Below are 25832 nucleotides of genomic sequence, written 5' to 3'. Positions count from 1 at the left end.
CTCCTTCCCGACTGGACGCGTCCTTCATACCTGGTCCATCGGGATTGTGTAACCACTTGTGGAGAAAGCTTCATAATACCTTCCCGATCGTGTTTCGCACGTCTCACTTGTCAGCACGATGATCAACCTCTGACAACTGTGAGTCGCCAAGCGTTTCATCTCTGGATTTGAGATGTCCAGTTCTCCTTGCTCTACGCGCCTCGATCTTTTCTCAAAAGAGGTCAAAGTTGGACTGTAATTCTAAGCGGCGAACTGCTCATCTCTAGCTGTGGGGTTGTTTTCAAACTTCACTGTGGCAGACTGGCCGTCACGAAACGAAAAAAAAGAAAAACCCCTCAGATGAACGCACCACGATCTCCACGTCTATGACGCGTCCCAGAACTCAATTGATAAATACCCTCAGACATGCAAGTATCTCCACTCCTTTCCTTTCTCCTTCACCATGGGTATGCTTCTGCCTTTTCGCAATGCCCACCACTTGGTATTAACGCTTCCTCCAGGTATCGGATCAGCGGTGAAGAACATGTTATCAGGCGACGAAATCAATCACAACCCCAATTCCGCCGTGGCGGGCGACTCGACGATGCCTGAGACAGTAGGCACCACCGGCGGTACGACTGCAACCTCAACTATTAACAAACTCCCATCTGGTTCTGGGCCTGGGACTACTGGCAGAACATCGCTCGATAACCCCACTACAAGGACTTCTATGGCTGCTATGCCGAGCGAAATGCATCATCAGGCTGGTACCCACCCAACCTCACCGTCTACGGGGGACTATTCTACCCATCCCAGCGGCAACCCAGGGACAAAGTCCGGTGCAGCAGCAGCAGCGTCACCATTTGCTGTAGGCGCTGGGTTGACGGGTACCGCGGGCACCACCAAAAAGCGTGGAAACGGTCTATTTGGCGTTCGTTCCAGCAAAGAAGTTCCAAGGACTACCCCGAGTGCAACCACCGATGTTGTGGATGGACGGCCTGAGGGTGCTGTGGGTACGGGCGGAGTTGCTCCGGCTCAGAGGGGTGATGTGTATGATTCCGAGGGGACTCATCGTCGAGGACTTTTTGGAACTGGAACTGGAACTACGGCTGGGACGGGCACTGGTGCTTTAAAGCATCATCTTCATTCGGCGGGTACTACTACTACTGGTACGTCCTCACTCAAATTCTGTGCCCCCACCTGTGGTGACGTTTTTTTGGAATGCGGTAGCTGTTCATGAACCTCATCATCCGGCCATGGGGCGCATTGTTGATTTGCCGCAGGATGCGAAAGATATTGAACACATTACGGATGAGCTGAATCGTAATGTTTTTCCTTTGGTCTTTTCCTTGGCCCGGGCCTTATTTTTTTGAGCACAGCTGTTACTCATGAAGTCGTGCGTACTATTGAGACGGAAGAGGTTTCTCGTGTTCAAGAGCACGAGCGTCATAGTAAGTTCATCGATTTCACTACTACAATAAAAATGAACCTATCTATCGCAGTTCATCATATTCAACACCATATGCAACCCCTCATCGCAAGAGAGGAGTTGCCAGAAGAACACACGGATCACGTCAGTATCTATCAATTTCTCTGAACAATTGATCTAACAAACAACCAGCGTTATCCTCCTACTCAAATTCGCGAGGTCGTCGCCAACAACGTAGAGGACACCGCGTTACTTGATGGTTTACTTCGCCAGCATCAGGATACATGTGTCAGTGCCTTCTGTTCCGTCTTTATATTTACTTACCCGCCGGGAAAAGAAACACGCCGAAAAAGAGCGCATTATCGTCGATAAAGGGACGGTTGTAAACGAACACATTCATCATCACGTCCACCACATCATCCAACCCGTCATCGAAAAAGAAAGTAAGCCGTTCTCTTTGTTCCCAATGACTATTGACGAATCTTTTTTGCCAGCCATCGATAAACGACGCATCCACGCCACGATCCCCATCCACACCGTCACCCACGAAGCTCCCGTCGTCCACCAATCTCAAGTGCACGACCCCGTTCCCATTGAGACGTTCGTAAAAAAAGCTCATGGGGCAGTTCCGCAAAGTGCTATCAAGAAGAAGGTTCTTCATGGACAGAGTTCGCGTCATGTTGATGGAGTTGCTGAGGAGCTCGAGCGGGATCTTCACCTTGGCAAGGACGTGAGTTCTTGAATTATTCTTTGTGTGCGTTTTTATCTGATCGTTTCATGATGTAGGCCCCTATGCGTGAGGAGAAAGTCGGAGCAGGAGGAGGACAGTCAAAGTTGAGCCAGCGGCCGATGAGTGGTGGTGGTGACACGTTCACGAAGTCTACGGCGGGGGCTCCGACGCTTGGTACTTCGAGGAATTAGTTTTGTTTATAGATTCCTCGGGATGGCGGACGGCCAACAATTGAGCTTGATGGGATGGGATCCGAGATGCATACACGTTGTATACTTACATCTAGAGAGAAAAGCCTATAGTAGCAGTTGAGAATACTTTTGACAGCAACATAAGAATTCAGGTTGCTCATGAAGGTGAAGATTATGAAGGCCATCTGTGGACAAAAATGTTTTTCTTTTGGAGGCGCCAGGAATATTGCTCAACAATTTCGGAGAATTTGAAATGATGACAATCTATAATTATCTCTCAAAAGGCAAATTATTCACCATTATTTGATTGATAGCTCTCTGAGTTCTGGCGCAAAAACTATGTATATAGGTGCACCGGGATCTGCTTGAACTCAGCTTTTCAGTGCAAAAGGAATCAGGGAAATTGAATATGTTTTACAATAAATACTTGGTATTCTCAAGGGGGTCTTAGGATTTTAAAAAAATACCCGGGGTCGATTTTTTTTTTTAAGCCCTTGGAGCTCGACCTACCTACCAACGTAATCAGGCACATACCCATATATCACCTCGCGTTAGCTAGGTCTCCCAGCCTCATATTTCTAAGCAATCCAAACAACTCACTCTTCTGCAAACATGGCGCCAATAATACGACTTCCTGGAGGTCATATTTTCATATTGGACCAAACACTCCACTCTTCAGCAAACATGGCGCAAATAATACGACTTCCTGGAGGTCATGTTTTCATATTGGACCAAACACTCTACTCTTCTGCAAACATGGCCCAAACACTCTCTTTGCTGCTGCGAGCAGTGTTGTCATTGACCCAGGTCTGACCGGGTCAGTCAAAGGGTCAGTCAAAAAAGGGGGGTCAAGAGTTTTCGTGGGATAATGGAAAGCGCAGGCCGAGAGGGTGCCTCATATTTACACTTGCAGAGATTTGTTAGACTCAAGGTAGACTCAGTTTTGAAGTACGAGAAATGTCTTCAGTATAAAGTAGCTACCTTGAATTCAATAGCATACTTACCAACCCTTTTTCTGATTTCGCAGTTGAAGCTTCTGGATATACTAAAAAAGGTTGACATGAGCTATCTTACAAGTGCCCATCGTGGATTGACTTAGGCCGGCACTCTTCCCTTCTGCAAGCTTCACGATCCACTGCTTGCTTAGCTCAGATGTACACGCCGACATGATATTTTTTAGCATGTGTGTGTTTGTTCTGGAAATTTATGTCAGAGTGGTTCCACAGATGTGACTTTGAGGGCATGACAGCTTGTACTACGTTGTCCTGAACTACATTATGTCATCATGGTCAATGTGACTTCTGTGTGACATTGACCCCTTAACATTTTTTGACTGACCCTTTGACTTGACCTTTTTCTTGACGGGGTCAAACAGGTCAAGACAACACTGGCTGCAAGGAGTCGGCCAAAGGCCGGATGACGAGCAGTGGCTCCTTTGACAAGCTAAGTAGATATTCATTCAATCTAATGGAGTTCTTGTGAAGAAACAAAAAATACAATAAATCTTGGTCAAACGGTGGGTGATGGGAAGCCTTAGGACAAGTTCAATTACTTAGTACATTTTCTAAGTTTTTTTCGTTGGGTGAAGCCGAGGTTGTACTAAGAACCCTGACTAATGTATTTAAAATACAGAAGCGAGGTTTTGTTGATGAAGTCAACCTCTAGTGGTAATATGACATCATCATCATGATCGCTTTGTCCTTGCTTTGTCCCTCTATTTGTCCCAGATTCCTCACTGGCCTCGCAAACCCAGTTTTGTGGAACAATTTGCAATGAAACACAACCTAGGTGATACTTAAATGTAGGTGAGTGATCTAAAACCTTTTCCGTATGGAAGATAGCCTTACCCATTGTGTCTCACAGCCAAGCTTCTTACACTCAAGAACCCTGTCTGATTGGGAGTCCACCACTATCCTGCACAGACATCCATTCAAGGCATTTGGGCCTTGCCAGCATCTGCCTGGAACACACTTCTGTTTAGAATGCCTGGTTTCATCTGAAGGCCTCTCTTCCACCCTAAGTTACCGTTTGCAGCTGTTACAGTGTTGCCAACATTGCATTTGCAGGCACTTGAAATTGTTGCCAATGGCGGCCCAGGAACAGTGCGCTAAACATTGTGTGAGTGCCTCCCTGTTCAGCTAAGTTTAGATGATACTCATGCTGTCGTTCTCCAATCCCACGTCGTCAGTGATGATACTTTCCATGTCTGCCACCACTGGCAGCATCTCCCCATTTTCACCTCCCGCTCCCTTGGTATCCATGTTGCACTCAACTGTGAACTTTGAAGTACTAGATAAGATTAAAGAAATATTATATAAAGCCCGAATATCATTAAATTTGGACTGATCTACATGTTCTGGAGTGTATTGGCACTGCAAACCTGCAAGGTATGGCCTTTCAGGCCTGTTTTGAGATCATTTTGTAAAGGGTTCCAAGAATTTTTTTTCTGGGCCTGCGGCTGACCTACCTACCCAACCCCCAGTCAGACTTTGGAATCCTAAGACCCCCTTGGGTATTCTTTGTGTTGGAACTTTTGTAGGTTGACCAATCTATGGCCAGTTCTACTTTCCTCTTGTTTTAGTCTTATTTTGGCCATACATAATTGATTTGTCTCCTATACAACTCTAAAACAACTGAATGACTTGTGCTGACCATAAATGATCTATGTAAGCCCCCCACAAATAAATGAATGGCCTATAAACAAGTCATAAATAGGCTATAATATAATGTCACCTAAATATAATGGATGATAATGATTTAGACACCTTAGAAAATAATGATAGAGTTGTGCTGGTTATATTGAAGGTGGGCTGTCACGAAGTTGCAGAGGGGATAGTGTCCTGTTGACTATTAACTTGAAGAAGAAAAAGGGTGCAGAGGATAATGAGATGGATATGAAAATAAGGCCAGTGATAATAGGTAACAGATGTCTGGGAGTCAGGTCTACAGTGGAAAATTATGAATACTACCTATTAATGTCTGATCCAACATGTAAATAGGAGTTGTGAGATGGCCACCTCACTGCTCTAGGTATCACTGGTGGTAAAAAACTTTGCACATGGGCAGAAGATGCATGAGCAACATGGTGGAAGAATACCACTAGTGGAAAATGACACTAGAAAAATGTCAGAGTGAGGTGAATGCATGGATTTCTATCCTGCACAAAATTGAATGTCAAGTGTGAATAATAAAAAAACAGCATCTCATGACTTTGGGTGGTGGTTACTGAAGAAAGTACCATCAATTTGAGGCTAAGATCATGGAAATTGAGCAGGAACTTATGGAATACCCCAATTTTTTATGTGTGGACTTGCACTCCCCACAAAATTGAATGTCAAGGGTGAACAATGAAATGAGTCAAGAGAAATATATCTAAATAATAGAGATGAGTCATAAAGGAATAGGGCTGGAATGCATATCTAGAACTGTCCAGTATGGTCTAGATGTATCTTAAGAATATGTAAGTGTCAGCAAGTGTAAGAATATATGGAAGAAAAAGAGTCTGTAAGAGGCTGCTCTGAACAAAAACTGGATTGAGTAACATCAATTAGATAAGTTTTAGACCCCTCACCAGCCATTCATGCATGAGCAGTCTGCTGGGTTGTGTGAATTTAGATCTACATCTTTTCAGCTTCATTGTGTTTTCCTTGATTTGCATAGATTATTGCAAGATTTGACATTTTGGCCAAGGTATGTGGATGTTCTGGCCCCAGCACCTTTTTATGCAAATTTAGAGCCATCAGCTGCAGCTGTTCAGCCTTCTCATATTTTCCTTGGGCTGAATATGTTGCTGCCAGATTTGCCATGCTGTAAAAGGTTTTTGGATGTTCTGGCCCTAGCACCTTTTTACATAGATCCAATATTTTCAGCTGCAGCTGTTGAGCCTCCTCATATCTTTCCTTGTTTGAATATACCTTTCCAAGATGGGACATGCTGGTTAAGGTATGTGGATGTTCTGGCCCCAGCACTTTCTTAAGAAGATCCAGGGCCTTCAGCTGCAGCTGTCCAGCTTTCTCATATTTTCCTTGCTTTGAATATATGAGTGCAAGATTATTTATGCTGACCAAGGTATCTGGATGTTCTGCCCCAGCACCTTTTTATGTAGGTCCAGGGCTATAGCTGCAGCTGTGCAGCCTCCTCACATTTTCCTTGGCTCAAATATGTTGCTGCAAGATAGGACATGCTGAACAAAGTATGTGGATGTTCTGGCCCCAGCACCTTTTTACGTAGATCCAGTGCCTTCAGCTGCAGCTCTCCAGCTTTCTCATATTTTCCTTGCTTTGAATATATGAGTGCAAGATTATTTATGCTGACCAAGGTATCTGGATGTTCTGACCCCAGCACCTTTTTATGTAGGTCCAGGGCTATCAGCTGCAGCTGTGCAGCCTCCTCACATTTTCCTTGGCTCAAATATGTTGCTGCAAGATAGGACATGCTGAACAAAGTATGTGGATGTTCTGGCCCCAGCACCTTTTTACGTAGATCCAGTGCCTTCAGCTGCAGCTCTCCAGCCTCCTCATATTTTCCTTGCTCTGAATATGTGAGTGCAAGATTTGCCATGCTGTAGAAGGTATCTGGATGTTCTGGCTCCAGCACGTTTTCATGCAGATTCAGTACCTTCAGTTGCAGCTCTTCAGCCTCCTCATATTTTCCTTGCTTTAAATATGTGAGTGCAAGATTATTCACAGTACTCAAGGTATCTAGATGTTTTGGCCCCAGGATTTTTTTTTGCAGATCCAGTACCTTTAGCTGCAGCTTTGCAGCCTCCTTATATTTTCCTTGCACTGAATATGTGACTGCAAGATTATTCATGTTGATCAAAGTATTTGGATGTTTTAACCCTGGCATTCTTATTTGCAGTTCCAGCACCTTCAGCAGCATGTCTTCAGCCTCCTTATATTTTCCTTGCCTTAAATATGTGGCTGCAAGACTTCCCATGATGGCTAGTGTTGAGGGATGGTTTTCCCCCCACTTCTTTATCCTCATTTGTACAATTTGATATCAAAGATACTCTGCATCCTTCCACATTCCATTGTTCTGAAATACATTACTGAACCAGTAATAATCTTTATCATTGAACACATTTTTCAAGCCACTTTCCTCTTGTAGCTGGTAATGTGTTTTGATGTGTGGTACAAGAAGCCTGTGAAAGGCAAGGTTCTCAGCTGTTCTTTCCTCTGTAATACAGTTTACAAGAATCAATTTTGACACTTGCATCATGCACTTTTTTTGAGATATTGACATCCTATTTCTACTCCATTGATGCACCAAAGGATGGATGGCATATATTCCTGAAAATGCTGAGCACTGTTTAATCAAAGAAATGACATAAGAACTCGAATTCCTTCATGAAAGAACCAGTGATTCCAAGACTGATCTTCCCCAAGCTGGAGCAATTGGATGATGGATGTTTTGACATTTTGTTCCAGTATACTGTGATGTCCTTTGGAGAATTTTATAGCAGCTTTTCTGAAGGCAGCCTCAATGATATTCTCATGGTGTAGAAATGCAACAGTTTCAAGAATAAGAATAGCAGCCTGAGCAGCTGCTCTACCATGGCTGTCAGATTGCTTGTTTGCCCTTGATTCAATTTCATTAAATGACAAATCCCATGTTTCATAGACTGTACAGTTGTACTGTGATGCCCCTCTGAATGAAGGATGGTTCATAAGCTTATTCCTATGTTGAGAGAGATGCTCAAGATAATTATCAATTCTGCAGAGACCAGCTTCAATGGAAGCTCCAGCTTGATCAATAGCCAGAGGTAAGCAGCAGAGCTCATTTACAATTTGCTGAGCTATGCTTTGAATATTTTCTGACTGCTCAGTTAGATGGCTGGCTTTGAGCAAAAGTAATAGGGCATCCTCCTCAGACATCTGGTCAATTTCAAGACAGTTGTCATAAGATGTAACCCATCCAAGAGATTGACTTCTGCTAGTAATCAGAATATTCCCACTAGAACCAGATGGGACAAATTTCTCTATGACCTCAGGTGCACCATCAGCATTGTCAAACACCAGCAGCCATTCACTCTGAAGAGATGTGATCCAGATAAGAGCAGACTTGGAAGACACAGAGACACCAGCAGCTTTAGCATCAGAATGAGAACATAAGTCCTTTAAACCAAGATCAATGGTATCTTCGGATGATGCATCAATCCAGAAGATGTGGGAGAATCTACATATAGTTTTAGGAGATCTGAAATTATATTGCAAGTTGAAGAAAGATTACCTGTCAGCCACCTCTTCAACAAACTTCAAACAAATCTGAGTCTTTCCAATGCCTCCCATACCAAACAATAGAAATGACTTTCTGTGTTTATGACCCTGATCTGCAGGTGAAAAGTGATCCTTCAGCTTTTCAAGTACATCCTTGCGACCTGTAAACAAGGCACTTGAGTTTGGTCTCTGGGGAACCAAGAGTGTGTCATCTTGGCCCCTGATAGCATGTTCATGAACCTCAATCTTGACAAAATGTCTAATTAATATCTCAGTGGTCAATGCTGTCATCATGGGGCTCACATTTTGAGCCACATAAAATTTTGGCTCCCTCATAACAAATTTGTGAGCTCCCTGCAATGCGTTCTAGAAAGGTCAAGGATATGAGCCCATTACTTTACTCGCATGTTTTCAACATACCAGAGATGCCCCCTCCCCTGTAACGAGCGCCCTTGTAAACGTCGACGTCAGGATGCTATGTGGCGGCATTGGGGTTATGAAACGCTTACCTCGAACCGCTAGGGCGTTCATTACGTGGACTGTCTGCGCCCGTGAGTCGACCAAGCAACCCCTTGAACTTGCCCTTCAGACGAGTTTGGCGGGAGTGATTGGGATCAGACATGGTAGTTCGAGTGAGAGTGCTGAAGCTGTGCGGCATCTGCATCAACGTTCACCATGGGTACCGGACCATCTCACGCAGTCAACTGAGGATGTTCTTCATTACATAAGGGGTGCTACACTCCTTGATGGTCGCACGGTAGGACAATGAGAAGCCTCACAAGATCTCACAGATGTGGCCTTGAAATCGGATGTTGGCAGACGTTGGCGAGGTTTTGCGTCAACTTACATAGTAAGCAACAGAAAAGTGGAAGGAAAACAACCCAAGTTTTCACATGAAGACGGGCAGCATTCCAAATCCCATATCCGGAATCAACATCAGATTTACTATGAAAACAACACAAAGAATCCAGAACAAATGTGACATTAGTACATGGGAAACCAAAAGACGAGCACAGGTACTTGGGCGATCACACAACAGCCGTCGTTGCCAATGACCATCAGCAACCCCTCGTCTCACTTCGCATCGCTCTAGTCCTCCTTCCTGTCGCACACTACTTCTCGTTAGGCTATTGGATTCTTGCAACTCACACGAGCACAGGTTGCAGCTCATCAACCGTAGGAGCCGGTGAGAAGATCTCAGCGGCTTCAAGCAAAAGCAGCACCTGCAGAAGACGACAGACGATAAGATCATAAAGTTTCTCGCAGCATGGGCCTCGCCACGTCACGGATCCTGTGAAATCCTGATCAATGAGCCCGTCGTAAAAAGAGGGAGTACACGGTCGAACAGAAAGCAGCTACATCTCCGGTGGTAGTTGTTTTGTCCACCTAGTGCTTTCGACGGGCAAAGCCTTGGTTGTTACGATAAGACGTTGGCGTCCTCGAGTCGCTGGGTGGAGCTTCGAAATGAATTTCAGTGGGCATGAGATGTCAGATTCTGCCGGATTATCGTCAACTGAAAGTGAACCGTTGGCAGCGTTGGGGAGCGCTGAGAAGGGCGAAACCGAAAGGCAGCATCTGCACAAGACTTCCGCGGGAGTTGGGACGCGTGAGTGAGTAAACTAGTTTCTTGCAGCATGAGTTAGAAGGGAATGGTCACTCGCTTGATATATGGGTGCTCATACCCGTTTAACGGCACAACAGACCTCCCCTCCACACTCCCCGAAACTCGAAGACCAATTTCCCATCGTTTACTGTGACTCTGAGCGCGTTATTAATGAGGTCATTCGGTCCATCCCCAAAACGCACCAGTTGAGTCCAACAAGATAATAACATGCTAAAAAAAGTGTAACATGACTGGCGCTTCGAAGGAAGTCGATCATTATGGGGCACGTACCGTGAACGCAAGCAACAAAGGAGTCAGGTAAGTTTTCGCAACATTCCCAGGTCTGATTTTACAAACCATCTGTGGGCCAGGATTAAGGCGGTGAACACGTTCGCGAAGCACGATGAAACCAACGTTGTTTAACTAAGCAGAGAGACGATGGTTAGGAGCAAAAAGTAGTTGAATAAATCGGGATAGATACGTACCAGTTTCCATAAGCGCGAGGCAGGTAGCATGTGAAGGGAAATCTGAGTCTGCATTCGAGGCGAGTATGCGGTAAGTGGTCGGCTCACAAAGTTGGCGTACCGTGACAGTGGAGATGATGGTGGACAACGTTGATCGTCGATCAAATTCGTGTTGCTCAACGTTTGTCACCATCGTCTGCTGCTACCACCATCGGCGAAGTGTTCAAGAACCCTATCTATGCTCTCCCCCACCGTATATCAGCATGTTACGCCTTGGGTGTTCTTCTCCTTACAACTCTTTGCGGCTGGAGTCTCCTCGTCTCCATGTCCCCACTCTCTTCGCTGAAGCCACCTTTCATGAGGACCCCCATCACCACCAAGACCAGTCCACCATTATCCCTTTGACTGGCCAACACGCTGGACCCCGAGCCTCTCATGAAGGATATGGAGAGCGAGCTCTTCCACTACACTTCTGGCCGTTTCCTGTGAGTGTCCTGGAGTGCTACATCTTGTCTTGTCTTTGTCTAACTCCTAATGTGATGCACTCAGTACGAATGAGGACCGTCGCCTCCGAGAGCGAAGCCGCATCTTCAATATCCCTGGTCTCTTCAAAATCATTCCTAGGGCACGGAGCTGCAAGACCAAAGAGATCGTCGGCTCTTCCGCAAGCTCGGAGAGGGCGGTCTCAACCGTTCCTTTCTCGTCACTTTACAGGACGGCTTCAAGCTGGTCGCACGAATCCCGTATCCACCTATCTATCGCAGTTTATCATATTCAACACCACATGCAACCCGTCATTGTCAGAGAGGAATTACCAGAAGACCACACGGACCACGTCAGTATTCATTAATGTCTCTGAATAATTCATCTGACAACCATCCAGCATTATCCTCCTACTCAAACTCGCGAGGTCGTCGCCACAACATAGAAGACACCGCGTTACTCAATGGCTTACTCCGCCAGCATCAGGATATATGTGCCAGCACCCTCTCCTCCCTCTTCAAATCTATTGACTCACCTGAAAGAAAAAAAAGAGAAACACGCCGACAAAGAGCGCATTCAATGATGTTGTTCAATTTTACTGAATGTTACCAAGTTGTTCTTTCGCATTTTGAATCGATCCTCTTTTTCTTTAGTTTCGCTACTGAAATATTGCAACGTCTCTACTTTTCTCATGAGTTGAGCGGACCTCAAAGTTCTCATTAGATTAAGAAAACTCTTCAGGTACTATTTCTGCTATCGTCAGCCCAAACCGCCATTAATTCCATTTCCAGGTACCTCAAGCACTGGGATTGGCGACGCGAGGGAAGCGTGCCACTGCATTCAAGTTAAGGCTATTCGGCCTGTCTTAAACTGTAGCTTTTTTTTTCTCCCCCTCTTTCATTCTTCGCTTCCATGAGTACTTCCGCTCTTTACGATGCTGTCGAAATTATTCACAACTGCTACTTGGATTTTTCTCTCTCTAGACGTATTTTAACATCAAGCTCAATTGCAGGGAGTCGTCGTAGCCCCCGCCGCAGACTTCGTGAACGTATCACCACCACCACCCATCGGCTGCTGGCTCAACTTTGTCTGTCCTCCTCCTCCGACTTTACCCTCACGCATAGCGGTCTACATCATAAAACGGTCAAGTCATAAGCCGCGGAACCACACACACACAAAAAAAAAAACTCACGTTCTTGCCGAGGTTAAGATCCCGCTCGACCTCCTCAGCAACTCCATTAACGTGACGCGAGCTCTGTCCTTGAAGGACCTTCTTTGTGATGGCATTTGCGGAACCGCCCCATGGGCTTTTACAACGTCTCAATAGGGACGGGGTCGTGCACTTGAGATTGGTGGACGACGGGACCTTCGTGGGTGACGGTGTGGATGGGGATCGTGGCGTGGATGCGTCGTTTGTCGATGGCTGATTTTCTTTTTCCTGTCAATGGTAACTGGGGACAAAGAGAACGGAAGTTTTCGTTTACTTTCTTTTTCGATGACGGGTTGGATGATGTGGTGGATGTGATGATGGATGTGTTCGTTCACGACCGTCCCTTAATCCACGACAATACCCTTGAGAGGGTGGCCTCGACCCATGAAACGGGCGTTGTCAACTTGTGGCGAAGGGTCTTTGGTGCATGAGCGCTTGAGTGCTCAGCCTGCGACATTCATGATCAGCTGCTTGTGCAAAGTGGCGGGGAAAAGGATTGGAACTGGGCACGAGTATTATTCATGTGTCTACGTTGTGGGCGTAAGTTATGGCGTACAGGGTCTATACATCTACAGAACCACTCACCAGTAAAATCGCAAAAGCATCATGATGGATCCGGAAATGATTTCCAAAATTCCATCAGCCTTCGCAGGATGTCACGTCACACGGACGAGTCGACGTCGTTCCGTCAACACCAATATCCTGTGAGGCGGGTACTTGAAAGCTCACATCAGCAAAACGTCCGATTAAACTTTGGGCAACTTTCGCAACTTTGCAAAGTTGTAAAGTTGCAAAGTGTCAATCGATTGATTGCTGAGTGTGGCGAGTCAAAGGAGGTCGGCCTTTCGAAATCATCTCATCTTGAACTATAATCGAGGTCGACATCCAGAGCCATCCGCAACTACTTATATTCCAATCATCAGTGCCATGTCTATTACCCGACTCACGCGTGCGACCTTCATCGCCGCCAATCATGCTCAAATCGCACTCTCCCAGAAGACCATGTACGAACTAGCCGAGGGCGAAGAAGGAGTTAAAGAGGTGCCTATACCAGAGAGCTTCAAGAAGTCCGGTATCCCACAAGGATATAGTGTTGGTGCGTTCCCCTACCTTTGTCAGAACCAGGTGGTACTATCATTCAATTGTATGTCGCGGTAGACTTCGTTTTCGATCCAGCAACGTTGGTGGCCTCCCTTGCCGAGTCTGGCATTACTTACCACGGAGGAGTATGTATTCTCAGCTCATTCTTTCGCATGATAATGACCGCCACTTATGTCTAGGCAGTTACCTGATGGCTTGCTTGAGGAACTTAAAAATGCTATCAATACAACTACCAATCTGAATATCGTACCGACATCCCTACATGAACAGGCGGGTGGAATTCTGCCCCAGCGCTCTCACACACTAATTTGTTACTACAGAAAAGGGCTATTCGAGGATGCTGTACTTGCCGAAGACAATGCCGAAGAGAAATAGCTGCAACATAATAAAAAATAGCAGAGTGCATGAGAAGATGTGTAAGGAATGCTACCATATATATATAGGTAACGTCAGATCGTAAAAAAACCCTAGTGGCCAGAGGAGTAATTACCGCCTTCTTACTTACCCAAAAAAGATACTCCCTCTTCCCTCAGACTTCACATCGCAATTACTCCCAGGCGACTGGTTTCGTCAGCTACACAATTACAACACAACCGTAGAGTTCAAAGAAGAGGAATCTAGCACAAACGAATGATACAGAAAATGCTCTACTCATGTATAGCCTACAACTCCTGATAAGCTGGTGGGGCAACGGACGGGCGTGCTTCCCTCATCTCCATTCCATTTCCCCTGCTCGTACTGATATCGGCAGTTTCCCCACCACGACTCCGAGAACTCTTGTGCACCACCCGTGGTGGACCTGATTGCAGCAGCACGGCTGAACCAGCGTTAGTTTCAAGGGCAGCACGGGCGAAAAGAATCGTCAAAATGGTGAGTGCGATTTCATGGATATTGACTGAACTTACCCAAATTTTCTTGTTCGCTACTTGGCACGGCGAATGCTGTGATTTGATTTGGTTCCCCTTGGTCGTCTTGAGCCTTCCCTTTCCGAAACCAGAGGAAGGCTCCAATCGAGAGAAATGCCAATCCCCCTAGAATGCCGCCTACTATAGCTCCCACGGGGGTTGATGTGGTGGTGGTAGGCGATGTTCCATTGGTAGAGGCGGGTAAAGTGAGATTCGGCATAGTAGCTAACGTGGAAAAGGAGGGTTGATAGGTTAGATAATCAAAAATGAACGTTTGATTGACGCATTCAGTGACTTTAACAACGAGGGTATGGTCGCTCGCAGTGAGGCTGCTGTTACTGTATAACAAGAAATTGTGTTGGTCATAAGTGTTGTCCTGGTAATTGGAAGACGATGTCGTGACGGAATAGGTTAGTGCTGTTGTCGCACCATCGAGGGTGTATGATGCAGAGAGGGTGCCGAGGTCCGCCCAATGCAGAATTCCGTAGACATTCAAAGACGTCCCTGTCCTATCATCAGTATCGAGTCACAGAAAATGGCGATTGAATGGAAAATCACCCGAGAATCGGAAAATAAAACTAGTTCCTGACGTAGTGCTCTGATGCGTGCTGTTATGGAAGGGATAGCCCTCCGTCCCAGAGTGAAATCGGTCTGTATTGCGTGTCCAGGATCCTGTGAACCTGATAGACGGATCCTCGTTGTCGACTATAACTGTTTTCCCTGTTAGAGGCGTATTCTGCCCAGCGCTGATGACCGCGTAGTCCAGGGCGGTCCCAGCCATATGAGTCAGTGTGATATTGTGCGTCCCCTCCGGCAAAATCGGGGACTGATACCACTGCACGTAAGATTGAGGTGTGGGATCATTGTACGAGGTGTTGTATGGGGGTGCGCCATCGATGGAGACAGTCAACGTTTGCGAGTCCCCAAAGACTTTGGGCGTATTCCCTCCAAAAGCGATCGCTATCCCTGTCTTGAGAGGTCAATTCTCGAAAAATTACAAGACAATAGTCCAACTCAACACACCCTCAAACGACAAGAAAACAAACCCCGTTAAGGTCGCGCTAGTGCTATCGGCAAATATAGGCCAACCTATTGAACCACCATACCACTGGAAATAAGTGGACGTCCCCCATTGCCCTCCTCCGTACGTCGCGTTCAGTTGGGGATCGTCAACCATCAGCAAAAGTTGATAGGAGGGCATGGTGGTGCGCAAAAGAAAGGGTATACCGGTTCGGAAGAATAGGTGGTTTTGTAGTGTTTGAACTTTGCAAAAAACTTTGAAACAGTGACATGGGGTTTCGTATTGTGCAGAATTGATGGAGACAGGATGGTGACGAAAATCAAAGTTCGGAGTTTGCCGTAACTAATGCCTGTCAACAGACGGTACTTTCTTCTCGCTTTCTTCTTCTTTGTTCTAGTTGTACTTCAGGTGCTAATGTGTACTAATGCTACATGGAAGTCGCATGAACGTTGACCTCGCCAGAATATCATGTCGAATCTCAATGGCAGTCTGAATGGATTGGAAGCCGCATTCGATCTATTTTTTGTTAGAGTCCGGTGAGTATGGCACTTCGAAATCAGACTTGCGTAACCGCATTATTTCCCTTGACATGCTAGGGAAAGTTGTACCTATCCCGATTCATCCAGCTACTTTTTGCTCCCAACCATTGTCTATCGATCACCACCTCAATCCTGGGTCACGGATGGCAGGCCTGAGCAACATATTCGCCGCCTTCAACCACATGAGCGATCGACGACAAACAGAAAACTTTAGTTGGGAATACTTACACGACTTTTGTTGTTTGCATTTACGGTACGTGCCCCATAATGATCGACTTTCTTCGTAGCGCCATTCATCTGACAGTTCTCCCAGCATGTTGTTATGCCGTTGGACTCAACTGGTGCGTTTCGGGTGACATTAATCGGACCCGAATAACCTCTCTGACAACGCGCTTAGATTCACGATAAACGCTGGGAAATTGGTTTCCGAGATTAGGGGAGTGCAGAGGGGTCGTGCTGTTTAACAGGTATGAGCGTCCGTGTCCTGATTCCTTTCTTTGACAAAAGCTCAAACATTATTGTCTATAGACTATCGTTGACTTTTGTCAGCAATATTACTGAGTCCCTTATGTAAAAAAACAGTTTTATCTACAGGCAGCCGCGCCTTCACCTCCATGAGCAATTTAAATTCTTATGTTGTCAGAAATATTCACAACTGCTACTCTCTAGAGGCATTCAGCACGTATGCTTGTTGGTCGTCTGCCCAGTGGTATCTATGAACAAAATTAAACCCTCGAAGTACCAAGCGTCGGAGCCCCCCCATAGGCTTCGTGAACGTATCACCGCCACCACTCATCGGCCGGTGACTCAACTTTGACTGTCCTCCTGCTCCGACTTTATCCTCGTGGGGCTGAACACCCATAACGGTCTAACGTAACTAGACACACACACACAAAACTCACGTTCTTGCCGAGGTTAAGATCCCGCTCGAGCTCCTCAGCAACACCGTCAACATGACGCGAGCTCCTGCGAGCTCTGGCCTTGAAAAACCTTCTTCGTGATGGCATTCTGCGGAACCGCCCCATGGCTATGGGGACGCCAGAGGATGACACGGGAGGAATCGCACGAGTGACACCTAAAATTGACGAAATTCTTGCGAAATTGAAGACAACCACAGATAAAACGGATCCTCAACTAGATATGTTCATGCATAGAAAACCCCCTACTTCAAAGAATTCCATCTCGCTTCGTACCAGCTATTTCTCTTCGGCATCGCCTTCAAGTTTGGCGCGCGCAGCATCCTCGATAGCTCTTCTCTGGAGAAACAAATTAGTGTTTGAGAGCGTTGGGGCAGAATTCCGCCCGCCTGTTCATGTAGGGATGTCGGTATGATATTCAGATTGGTAGTTGTATTGATTGCATTCTTGAGTTCCTCAAGCAAGCCATCAGGTAACTGCCTAGACATGGTCATTATCATGCTAAAGATTGAGACGAGAATATGTACTCCTTCGTGGTAATGCCAGACTCGGCAAGGGAGGCCACCAACGTTGTTGGATCGAAAACGTAGTCTATCGAGACATACAATCAGATAGTCCGAATGATTGTACCACCTTGATTCTGACAAAGGTAGGGGAACGCACCAACACTATATCCTTGTGGGATACCGGACTTTTTGAAGCTCTCTGGTATAGGCACCTCTTTGACTCCTTCTTTTCCCTCGGCTAGTTCGTACATGGTCTTCTGGGAGAGTGCGATTTGAGCATGGTTGGCGGCGATGAAGGTCGCACGCGTGAGTTGGGTAATAGACATAGCACTGATGGAAAACAGTTGCGGATAGTTGTGGAGGTCAACCTCGATTAGTGTTCAAGATGAGTGACTTTTCTGGTATCGTATCGCCTCAGAGGATATGACGAGTCCTGGATTTACGGAACGACCATTGAATTTTGAGGCATCAACTTTTCTCAGCGCCTACAACATCACACCCACAACATCGCGCCCACAACCCCGCGGGGCGCTGAGGAGGGATTCGAAAGGCAGCATTTACACGAGACTGCCGCAGGAGTTGCAACGCGTGAGTGAGCTAAATAGTTTCTTTCAGCATGCGAGAATTTTATTCCACAGGAATGGTGGCCCGCTCGAAAGACGGATGCTCGTACCTGGTTACCAGCACGACCGGCCTCCCCTCCACACTCCCCGACTCTCGAAGATCAATTCCCCATCGTTTAATGTGACTCTGAGGGCGTTGTTAATGAGTCTATTCGGTCCGATAATGTCCACGAAACGCACCAGTTGAGTCCAACAGGGTAATAACATGCTAGAAAAAGTGCAACATGAGCGGCGCACCGAAGAAAGTCGATCATTTCATTATGGGGCTCGTACCGTGAACGCAAGCAACAAAAAAATCAGGTAAGTATCAACTAGATTTTTCCGTTTGTCGTCGATTGCTCATGTGACGACGGCGAATATGGTGCTCAACTCTGGGTGTACAAACCATCTGTGGGCCAGGATTAAGGCGGTGAACACGTTCGCGAAGCACGGGGAAACCAACATTGTCTAACTAAGGAGAGAGACAATGGTTGTGAGCAAAAAGTAGCTGAATAAATCGGGATAGATACATACCAGTTTCCGTAAGGGCGGGGCAGGTAGCATGTAGAGGGAAATCTGAGTTTGCATTCGAGGCGAGTATGCGGTAAGTGGTGGGCTAACAAAGTTGGCGTATGCTGGAGATGATGTGGTCGTCGAGAACAATGTTGAACGTTGAACGTTGATCGATGATCGTCGATCAAATTCCTGTTGCTCAACGTTTGTCACCGTCGTCTCCTCCTACCACCATCGGCGAAGTGTTCAAGAACTTATCTATGCTCTCCCCCCACTATATATCAGCATGTTCCGTCTTGGGTGTTCTAAACCCTTCTCCTTACGACTCGTTGCGTCTGGGGTCTCTTCGTCTCTATGTCCCCGTCGCAGCCCACTCTCTTCGCTGAAGCCACCTTTCACGAGGAACCCCATCACCACCAAGACCAGTCCACTACCCTCTCTTCGACCGTCCAAGACGCTGGACCCCGAGTCTCTCATGAAAGATTTGGAGAGCGAGCTCTTCCACTACACTTCTGGCCGTTTCCTGTGAGTCTCCTACATCTTGTCTCATCTCTGTCTAACTCCTAATGCGACGTACTCAGCGCGAATGAGGACCTTCGCCTCCGAGAGCGTCGCCGCATCTTCAATATCCCCGGTCTATTCGAAATCATCGCTAAGGCGCGGAACTGCAAGACTAGCGAAATCGTCGGCTTTCGCAAGCTCGCAGAGGGTGGTCTTAACCGTTCCTTTCTGGTCACTTTACGGGACGGCTTCAGACTGGTTGTACGGATTCCGTATCCCATCCTCATTCCCAAGGCGTACGCTTACGCCAGTGAGGTTGCCACTATGGACTTCCTTCGTTCTAAAGGGCTCCCCATTCCTGAAGTCTACGCGTATTCCTACACGCCAGAGAACGAGGCTGGGACGGAGTACATGCTCATAGAATACGTTGAAGGCATCGACTTAAGCCAAGTGTGGTTTAACCTCGAGAAAAAGGAAATCGATTCGTTGATGGACCAGCTTGCAAAGCTCGAGTCTATTATGATGTCGATCCCCTTTCCCGCTGGTGGGAGCATCTACTACACCACAGACTTGAAGCAGTTGTCTGGGAGTGAGGGCATTCCGCTCGAAAGTGAGAACCAGGACATTCCACTCCACGAACAGGTCAGGAGCATTTCGCTCAAGGAGGAGAAAAGGGGAACCCTACTTGACGAGCAAGCCAAGCCTATCCCACAGAAGAAGCGTTTCTGCCTGGGCCCTGATGTATCGATACCACTCTGGTATGGAAAAAGAGAGCAAATGGACTCATTCCGAGGTCCCTGTACGTCGCATTTCTCCCAACTCTCCTGCCTCCCCTTAAACATTTGTTGTCCAAAGACCAAGACGCCCTATCGGTGCTGGTAACGGGAGCCAACAAAGAGCTCGCTTACCTCGACCAGTTTGGCTCACCGAGAGCACCTTACAGAGGTTTTCGAAGGGATTGCTATAATAACGAGAAGCAGGAACCGTCCGACCACACTAATAACCTTAGACGCTATCTCCTCCTCGCACCGTCGCTCGTGCCAGACAATGACTCCCTCACTGCTTTCTGCATTCGTCACCCCGACCTCAACCTCGAGAATATCAAGGTCACGACGGATTCCAATGGTTTACAGATACGTAGCGTGTTGGACTGGCAGCACGCTGTTGTCTTACCCCTCTTCCTGCACGCCGGTATGCCCTACGACATACAGAACGAAGAGGACGAGGTGTCTCGAAGTATGATTAGACCTAAACTACCGGATGACTTTGACAAGCTATCGCAAGGCGAACAAATATGGGAGAAGCAGCTTCTCCGTCGTCGTCTTGCTCACTACAACTACATCCTCAGCACAATGGTATACAACAAGGCCCACCACAAGGGTCTGGCATATCCTCTTGGTAATTTCTGTCGCCGCATCTTCAACTACGCAACCGCTCCGTGGGAGGGTGAGACGATCAAGCTGCAGTTGGCGCTGATAGAGATGGTGGTTGGTTGGGATCGTTTTGCCAAAGGCGGTAGTACGCCATGTCCAGTCGTGATCATGCTGGACGAAATAGATGCGGCGGTCAAGCTGGGTGAGGAATTAGAGATCGCAGATGAGAATGAGAGGATGGTGAGAAAGTATGTCGGGTACGGACCCGAGACCTGGGTGCCCGCCGCTCGGTACGAGAAAGCTGTGGCATCTGGTGAGGAAATGAAGCAGAAGATGTTGGAGGTGTATTCGGAGGACGGAGGGATCACGGATGAGAAGCGCGCTTTGATGATGGCATGCTGGCCCTTGGAAGCTATGGACGAAGTGGAGTTCGAGGAGTACTTGTAAGAAAGCAACCTACGCATCCATTCTGCGACGTCATGATCTATCTCCCCGTTGAATCTATCATCACTCACTCTGTTTCGCAAGGAGCGTTAATGAAAACATCTGTTCGTCGAGGGACACATCATCAACTGTGTTCTTTATTTACCTCGCGAATATCGCAAATATCCAAAATGGTACTCTCCTTCAACGGTCTCTCATCGGCCTGGTCCTGGATCGAACAGGAACCCTCCCAGACGTTCATCTCATTATACTTCAACTAACGCACGTCAAAGGGGAGGGGTGTCGGTGCGTCTTGCACCACCAGGTCTTGAATATAAAGGGCAGGTCATCTGTAGACGCCGTAATCGAAAGGGATAACTCACATTAGTGAGCCTCGGGGAAGTCATATTTGGATAAAAATACTTGATGCTTACTCCCTAGTCCCGTACTTGATACATGTAGCAATGAGTTAACAATGAAAGTTCTCGGCTACAACATTGGGATCAAAGTGACATACCCAGGTAAAGACAAATATTCCTAGGTAGTTGTCGCTCGACGCAGGAAGTATCCGACCTACTGACAAAATCATAAAAACACTCACTGGATCCGGAGATACAAAAACGCACAAAATTCGTTAAACTTCAAACAGTCATGCATTGGTCCTGAATCGAACAGGAAACCTCCAACCCAACGCTCGAGATGTGTTGGGCCCACCTGAAAGCCCTTTGGTCATCAAACCCATACTATTTGCCTCTAAAGGCGCCTTAGCAAGGGCGAGAGTTATGATCGGGTAAAAAAACCTGCTTGGGCAGTCTTTATCGGCCTGGTCCCGGATCGAACAGGAGCCCTCCCCAACGTCCATTCGTCTGCGCAAACTAACGCACATACGAAAAGGCGGGGATGTAGATGCGCCTTACACCACCAGGTCTGAAATTTAATCGGTGGATGGGGTGCTTCAATTGATTTGACGGAACATAATTGAATAGATCCAATATAAAGTCAGTGTAGTGAGGGTGAGAGTAATAACCCGGTGAATAAAAACAAGATCTAGCTCCTATGATGAGTGACCTGGTCCCGAATCGAACGGGAACCCTCCCCAACCTCCGTTTATCTGCGCAAACTAAAGCACATCAAAGAGGCGGGGATGTAGATGCACCTTGCACCACCAGGTCTGGCAATTGAATGTGCGGATTTGCTGCTTAATTTGATTTGAGACGGAATAATCCAAAAGAATGGATCCAAAATAAAGTCGGAATAGTGATGGTGAGAGTCATGACCTGGCAAATAAAAACCTGCTATAAACCTGAGCAAGACCTGGTCCCGAATCGAACAGGAACCCTCCCCGACTTCCACTGTAGTCGCAACCTCACGCATATTGAAGGGGAGATGCGCCGTACACCACCAGGTCTGGAATCTAATGGGCGGATTGGGTGCTTGATTTGATTTGAGGCAGCGTAATCTAAAAGAAAGTCGGAGTAGTGAGGGTGAGAGTCATAGCCTGGTGAATAAAAACTCATCCACCACATTTATACCAGTGACCTGGTCCCGAATCGAACAGGAACCCTCCCCGACTTCCATTCTACCGACAACACTTCAAAACACATCGAAGGGGAGATGCACCTTACACCACCAGGTCTGGATTTTAAATGACAGATTGGGTGATTTGAGACCGTATGGATAGTTTTACCTACACGTCGAAATAGTGAGGGTGAGAGTCATAACCCAGCTTAGAATAAAAACTCACAAAAGTTTACTCGAAGTTGTATAGAATCATGACCTGTTCCCGAATCGAACAGGAACCCTCCCCGACTTCCATCCGTCTGCACAAACAAAGCAACGCGAGTCGGAAGAGGTGTAGATGCGCCTTGCACCACCAAGTCTGAAGTATGTGGAAGCAGTTGGGTGTTTAATGCGAGTCCTAGACACCGTGAAGTAAAAGATACAATAAGGCTGTCGAAGTGCTGGTCCCGGGTCGAACGGGGGCCCGTGGCGAGGCGTTTCACGGCCGCATCAGCAGTGTTGACGCTTGTGCTACGTCCAGCTCAATGGATATGATTCTCGTTGGTAGTATATGATCTGAGAGGTTGGGCGTGACGAGTGAGATAAGTAGAGAAAATGCCGATACTTACCAAGTTTTTAATGAGACCGCAGCAACGTCGAACACGCCCTTTCAACGTGTGCGATGAAACCTTTTACACGGCAATGTGTATCGAGTTTCGAGGATGCAGGTTTTCCGTGTTCTCAATTTGTAAGTCCCTGCAGGTAGATACGGACCATGAACAAAAGATGAGAAGCTGTTTTTAAATGCCATACTGCCCTGGTCTCGAATCGAACGAGAACTCTCGGTACGCGACTACTATCAGTACGTCGACGTCGAGGAGCACGGCTTTCCCTTGCGCCGCCAGGTCTTGCGTGTGTATAACGGGTAAGATGGATTTTGATAGCCGATGGGCATGGGAGTGAGGTGAGCGCTCTGTGAACATCGTAATTTTATTAGAACAAGGCGTGGTCCCAAATCGAACAGCGTCATGGGCGAAAGACTACTTACAATGATAAGCCATTCATGAATCGAGCAAGGGGTCAGCTAAGTTTCAACGAAGACTGATCGCAGCAAGCTATCGCCTGTGTCGAACGGCATAAGGAAGCCTTCGCGTGCGTTACGTCGGAGGAGCTGAAGCCGAAGTGCCGCTAGCTAGATACCGTAATGCGAGCAAAGCTGGAATCTTCTATGGAGCGTTGGAGAAGTCTTAGAACGTAAAACCGAGCGTGCCAAGGAAGAGACCGAAATTTATTTTCACCTTGAAAAAAGAAAAGAGGTAAGGCATTGGAGCGTTGGAGGAGTAAAGAGGAGAATGGATGCCGAGAAGTGAAGTGATTTTACGTAATTCTCCTTATGACGTGTGACATGTGACAGATCTGATTTCCTTGTGCTACTTATTTGAAATCTTGATCCTCCCTTGAACAAGCTCGCCCCTTGTCAATGTCGTCGTTATCGTCCGGTCGTGCAGTAGGTAAGTGCAGAGCTTCTCCTCTTCATTTTCGTTTAGGGGGAAGAGGTGGTTCGAGGCAGGTCGAAAGCCAATTCATTAGTGATCGAGCTCACATAATAGCGGCGCCTCGATCGTGCTCCAAAAAAAGTAGGGAGCCGGCAGGCAAAAAAGGAGGCAAATGGGTTGAGGCAAGGATGATGACTTGAACCAAGAATAGTCCCTTTGCTCTGCCGCCCGCACTATTCTTGTCTCTTCCTTATACTACTGAGACCTGCCTCTAGCTGGCATAGACGAATGTCCTCCCTCCCGCCGGTGTTGTCGCCGACGTCGTTGTCACTGCCCGTGCTGTCGACGACGACGGCGTCGGATACGACTCACTCTAGTCTTTCTGGTTCTCTTTTACTACTCACGTATGTTGTCATGCTAATCCGCTTTCATTAGTCCCTCCATCGTCGGCAGTCTCGATAGAGTCATCGTCATCACCGATAGCAAGCTCGACTCCTCCTCCCAGCTCGAGTCCTCCCATCCCCAGCTCGCAGAGCTCCATCCCTCCCAGCTCAAGCTCTAGTTCAGAAAGTCTCAGCTCCTCGTCGAGTTCGTCAAGTTCGAGTTCGCCGTCGCTCACGACTTTGACCGAGTCATCCACGTCCATCTGGACTTCTGCTTCTGTGTAAGTCCCCCCCTTTTCCACACGCCACGTTGCCGTGCGTGGAGCAGCGTTCGGCTCCACACTTTCCTGATCCTCATCTTAATACGACATTTTTCTTATCACACTTCTTATCATAGAACAACCTCCAACGGACAAGTCTTCACCACTTTTATCCAAGTCAGCACTGTTGTGGGCCCAGGCTCCGTGATCACCAATGGTTCTTCGCACAACAACAAAAGTTCAACGAATGTCGGTGCTATCGTAGGTGGTGTTGTTGGAGGTAAGCATTTCCTTTCTTCTCCCTTTGTTTTTGTCTACCCCAATTACAAAGCTAACACGCCCAACTCACAGGTGTAGGAGGCCTCGCCCTCATAGTCCTAATCGTCTTCTTCCTTCTCCGAAGACGTCGGAACAATCTAGACGACTTTGACGGGAACTTCGACCCAGCCCGTCTCCAGCACCACGGAGGCGGAGGCGGCGGTGGGACCCTCCCACAAGTCAACCTCGACGACGACCAACTCTTGAACGAAGACGACGGGATGGGCGGGCGGTTGGCTGGGTCAACCATCGGTGGGGGTATCGTCACTCCCTTCACTTACAACCCCCAACAGCAGGAAATGGCCAATGCCTACCCTGCTGCAACTGCTTCCCCCCTTTTGGGAGCTGGCGTGGCGGGGTACGGAGCTTATGGCCAACAGCAACAACAAGACCCTCGTGCTCTATCACCTACACGCAGCGCCTTCCTCAATCAGGGCCCAAGCACCGTTTCGGACCACTCCTCTTCACACGGCGTATCGCCTTACGCACCACCCATTGGACGCGGGCCGTCCCCTGGTCCGTCCGTCGCACGTACGAACACGACTAATTCCAGCGGCGGGGCCGGTGGTAATGCAGGTGTTGGTGCGGGGGCAGGAGCGTATTATAACAACCCACGAAGCGCGAAGGAGATGGAGGCGTTGGGTATGAGAGGGGGAGGAGCGCACGTTGTGAACCCTTCTCAAGATGGGGAGTATTCTCAGCACGCGGGGGTGGGTGAAGCGGCGCATCAGGCGTACCTTGCTGGTGGACCTTCTTCTTCGAATTATGCTGCGGGTGGGAGGCCCGAGTCGGTGGTTGTTCATAGGGATGGAGGGAGGGTGCCTGTTATTGGGGGGGAGGAGGAGGAACATGTGGTTGAGGCGGAGATTCCGCCTACTTATGATAGTTTGCCGGCGGAGGAGAGGATGTAGGCTTTGGTTGGGGTGAGTTTTTTTTTTTGAGTGTTTTGGGTGGGAGGACTGACGTTGTGGAAGAAAGGAAAAACCACCCTACCTAACATGAAAAACGAAGGACAAGACCGAAAAAAGGGAATGACCTTTGAGAAGCGGGTACCGTTGACTGTTTCGAGTACTTACTCCGTTCCCCTCTTACCCCTTCACGTCACACACACATACACTTTCGATTCTCCTTCGTAGCCCGCTCATCCACAGACACACAGACACACAA

At 47.5% G+C, this 25832-nt stretch overlaps 9 protein-coding genes across 9 annotated transcripts; 5 read left to right on the top strand and 4 right to left on the bottom strand.

The window, feature by feature from the left end:
- Positions 1–442: 442 nt before the first annotated feature.
- Positions 443–2329, top strand: LACBIDRAFT_307699 (uncharacterized protein; the record flags this gene model as incomplete). Its single annotated transcript, XM_001886270.1, has 9 exons — positions 443–446; positions 501–1148; positions 1210–1302; positions 1359–1430; positions 1482–1552; positions 1601–1696; positions 1746–1851; positions 1903–2138; positions 2195–2329. 9 exons carry the CDS (start codon positions 443–445, stop codon positions 2327–2329), a joined length of 1461 nt encoding a protein of 486 aa, XP_001886305.1.
- Positions 2330–10397: 8068 nt separating this feature from the next.
- On the top strand, positions 10398–11542 carry LACBIDRAFT_331847 (uncharacterized protein; the record flags this gene model as incomplete). The annotated part of the gene is made up of 5 exons (XM_001886269.1): positions 10398–10468; positions 10649–10705; positions 10835–11099; positions 11174–11449; positions 11498–11542. 5 exons carry the CDS (start codon positions 10398–10400, stop codon positions 11540–11542), a joined length of 714 nt encoding a protein of 237 aa, XP_001886304.1.
- Positions 11543–13234: 1692 nt separating this feature from the next.
- LACBIDRAFT_307695 (uncharacterized protein) lies at positions 13235–13599 on the top strand (the record flags this gene model as incomplete). The annotated part of the gene is made up of 3 exons (XM_001886268.1): positions 13235–13403; positions 13484–13533; positions 13588–13599. 3 exons carry the CDS (start codon positions 13235–13237, stop codon positions 13597–13599), a joined length of 231 nt encoding a protein of 76 aa, XP_001886303.1.
- A 471-nt stretch (positions 13600–14070) lies between these two features.
- On the bottom strand, positions 14071–15514 carry LACBIDRAFT_331846 (uncharacterized protein; the record flags this gene model as incomplete). Its single annotated transcript, XM_001886184.1, has 5 exons — positions 14071–14303; positions 14456–14538; positions 14586–14817; positions 14872–15279; positions 15337–15514. 5 exons carry the CDS (start codon positions 15512–15514, stop codon positions 14071–14073), a joined length of 1134 nt encoding a protein of 377 aa, XP_001886219.1.
- A 477-nt stretch (positions 15515–15991) lies between these two features.
- Positions 15992–17622, bottom strand: LACBIDRAFT_331845 (uncharacterized protein; the record flags this gene model as incomplete). Its single annotated transcript, XM_001886183.1, has 5 exons — positions 15992–16045; positions 16102–16254; positions 16616–16723; positions 16776–16948; positions 17454–17622. The coding sequence occupies 5 exons, from the start codon at positions 17620–17622 to the stop codon at positions 15992–15994; spliced, it is 657 nt and encodes a 218-aa protein (XP_001886218.1).
- Positions 17623–18226: 604 nt separating this feature from the next.
- On the bottom strand, positions 18227–18486 carry LACBIDRAFT_307692 (uncharacterized protein; the record flags this gene model as incomplete). Its single annotated transcript, XM_001886182.1, has 2 exons — positions 18227–18370; positions 18433–18486. 2 exons carry the CDS (start codon positions 18484–18486, stop codon positions 18227–18229), a joined length of 198 nt encoding a protein of 65 aa, XP_001886217.1.
- Positions 18487–18886: 400 nt separating this feature from the next.
- Positions 18887–20732, top strand: LACBIDRAFT_253586 (uncharacterized protein; the record flags this gene model as incomplete). The annotated part of the gene is made up of 4 exons (XM_001886267.1): positions 18887–18936; positions 18993–19490; positions 19582–19705; positions 19830–20732. The coding sequence occupies 4 exons, from the start codon at positions 18887–18889 to the stop codon at positions 20730–20732; spliced, it is 1575 nt and encodes a 524-aa protein (XP_001886302.1).
- A 180-nt stretch (positions 20733–20912) lies between these two features.
- LACBIDRAFT_331843 (uncharacterized protein) lies at positions 20913–22082 on the bottom strand (the record flags this gene model as incomplete). The annotated part of the gene is made up of 7 exons (XM_001886181.1): positions 20913–20955; positions 20995–21058; positions 21143–21197; positions 21226–21281; positions 21423–21574; positions 21597–21635; positions 21865–22082. The coding sequence occupies 7 exons, from the start codon at positions 22080–22082 to the stop codon at positions 20913–20915; spliced, it is 627 nt and encodes a 208-aa protein (XP_001886216.1).
- An 828-nt stretch (positions 22083–22910) lies between these two features.
- LACBIDRAFT_331842 (uncharacterized protein) lies at positions 22911–25576 on the top strand (the record flags this gene model as incomplete). Its single annotated transcript, XM_001886266.1, has 9 exons — positions 22911–22956; positions 22995–23120; positions 23153–23172; positions 23320–23360; positions 23675–23719; positions 23980–24108; positions 24210–24368; positions 24485–24627; positions 24699–25576. 9 exons carry the CDS (start codon positions 22911–22913, stop codon positions 25574–25576), a joined length of 1587 nt encoding a protein of 528 aa, XP_001886301.1.
- Between the last annotated feature and the right edge of the window lie 256 nt (positions 25577–25832).

The sequence above is a fragment of the Laccaria bicolor genome, genomic scaffold (genome assembly GCF_000143565.1).
Source record: "Laccaria bicolor S238N-H82 LACBIscaffold_36 genomic scaffold, whole genome shotgun sequence".
Classification (NCBI taxonomy): domain Eukaryota; kingdom Fungi; phylum Basidiomycota; class Agaricomycetes; order Agaricales; family Hydnangiaceae; genus Laccaria; species Laccaria bicolor.
This window is presented reverse-complemented; position numbering and strand designations above follow the sequence as displayed.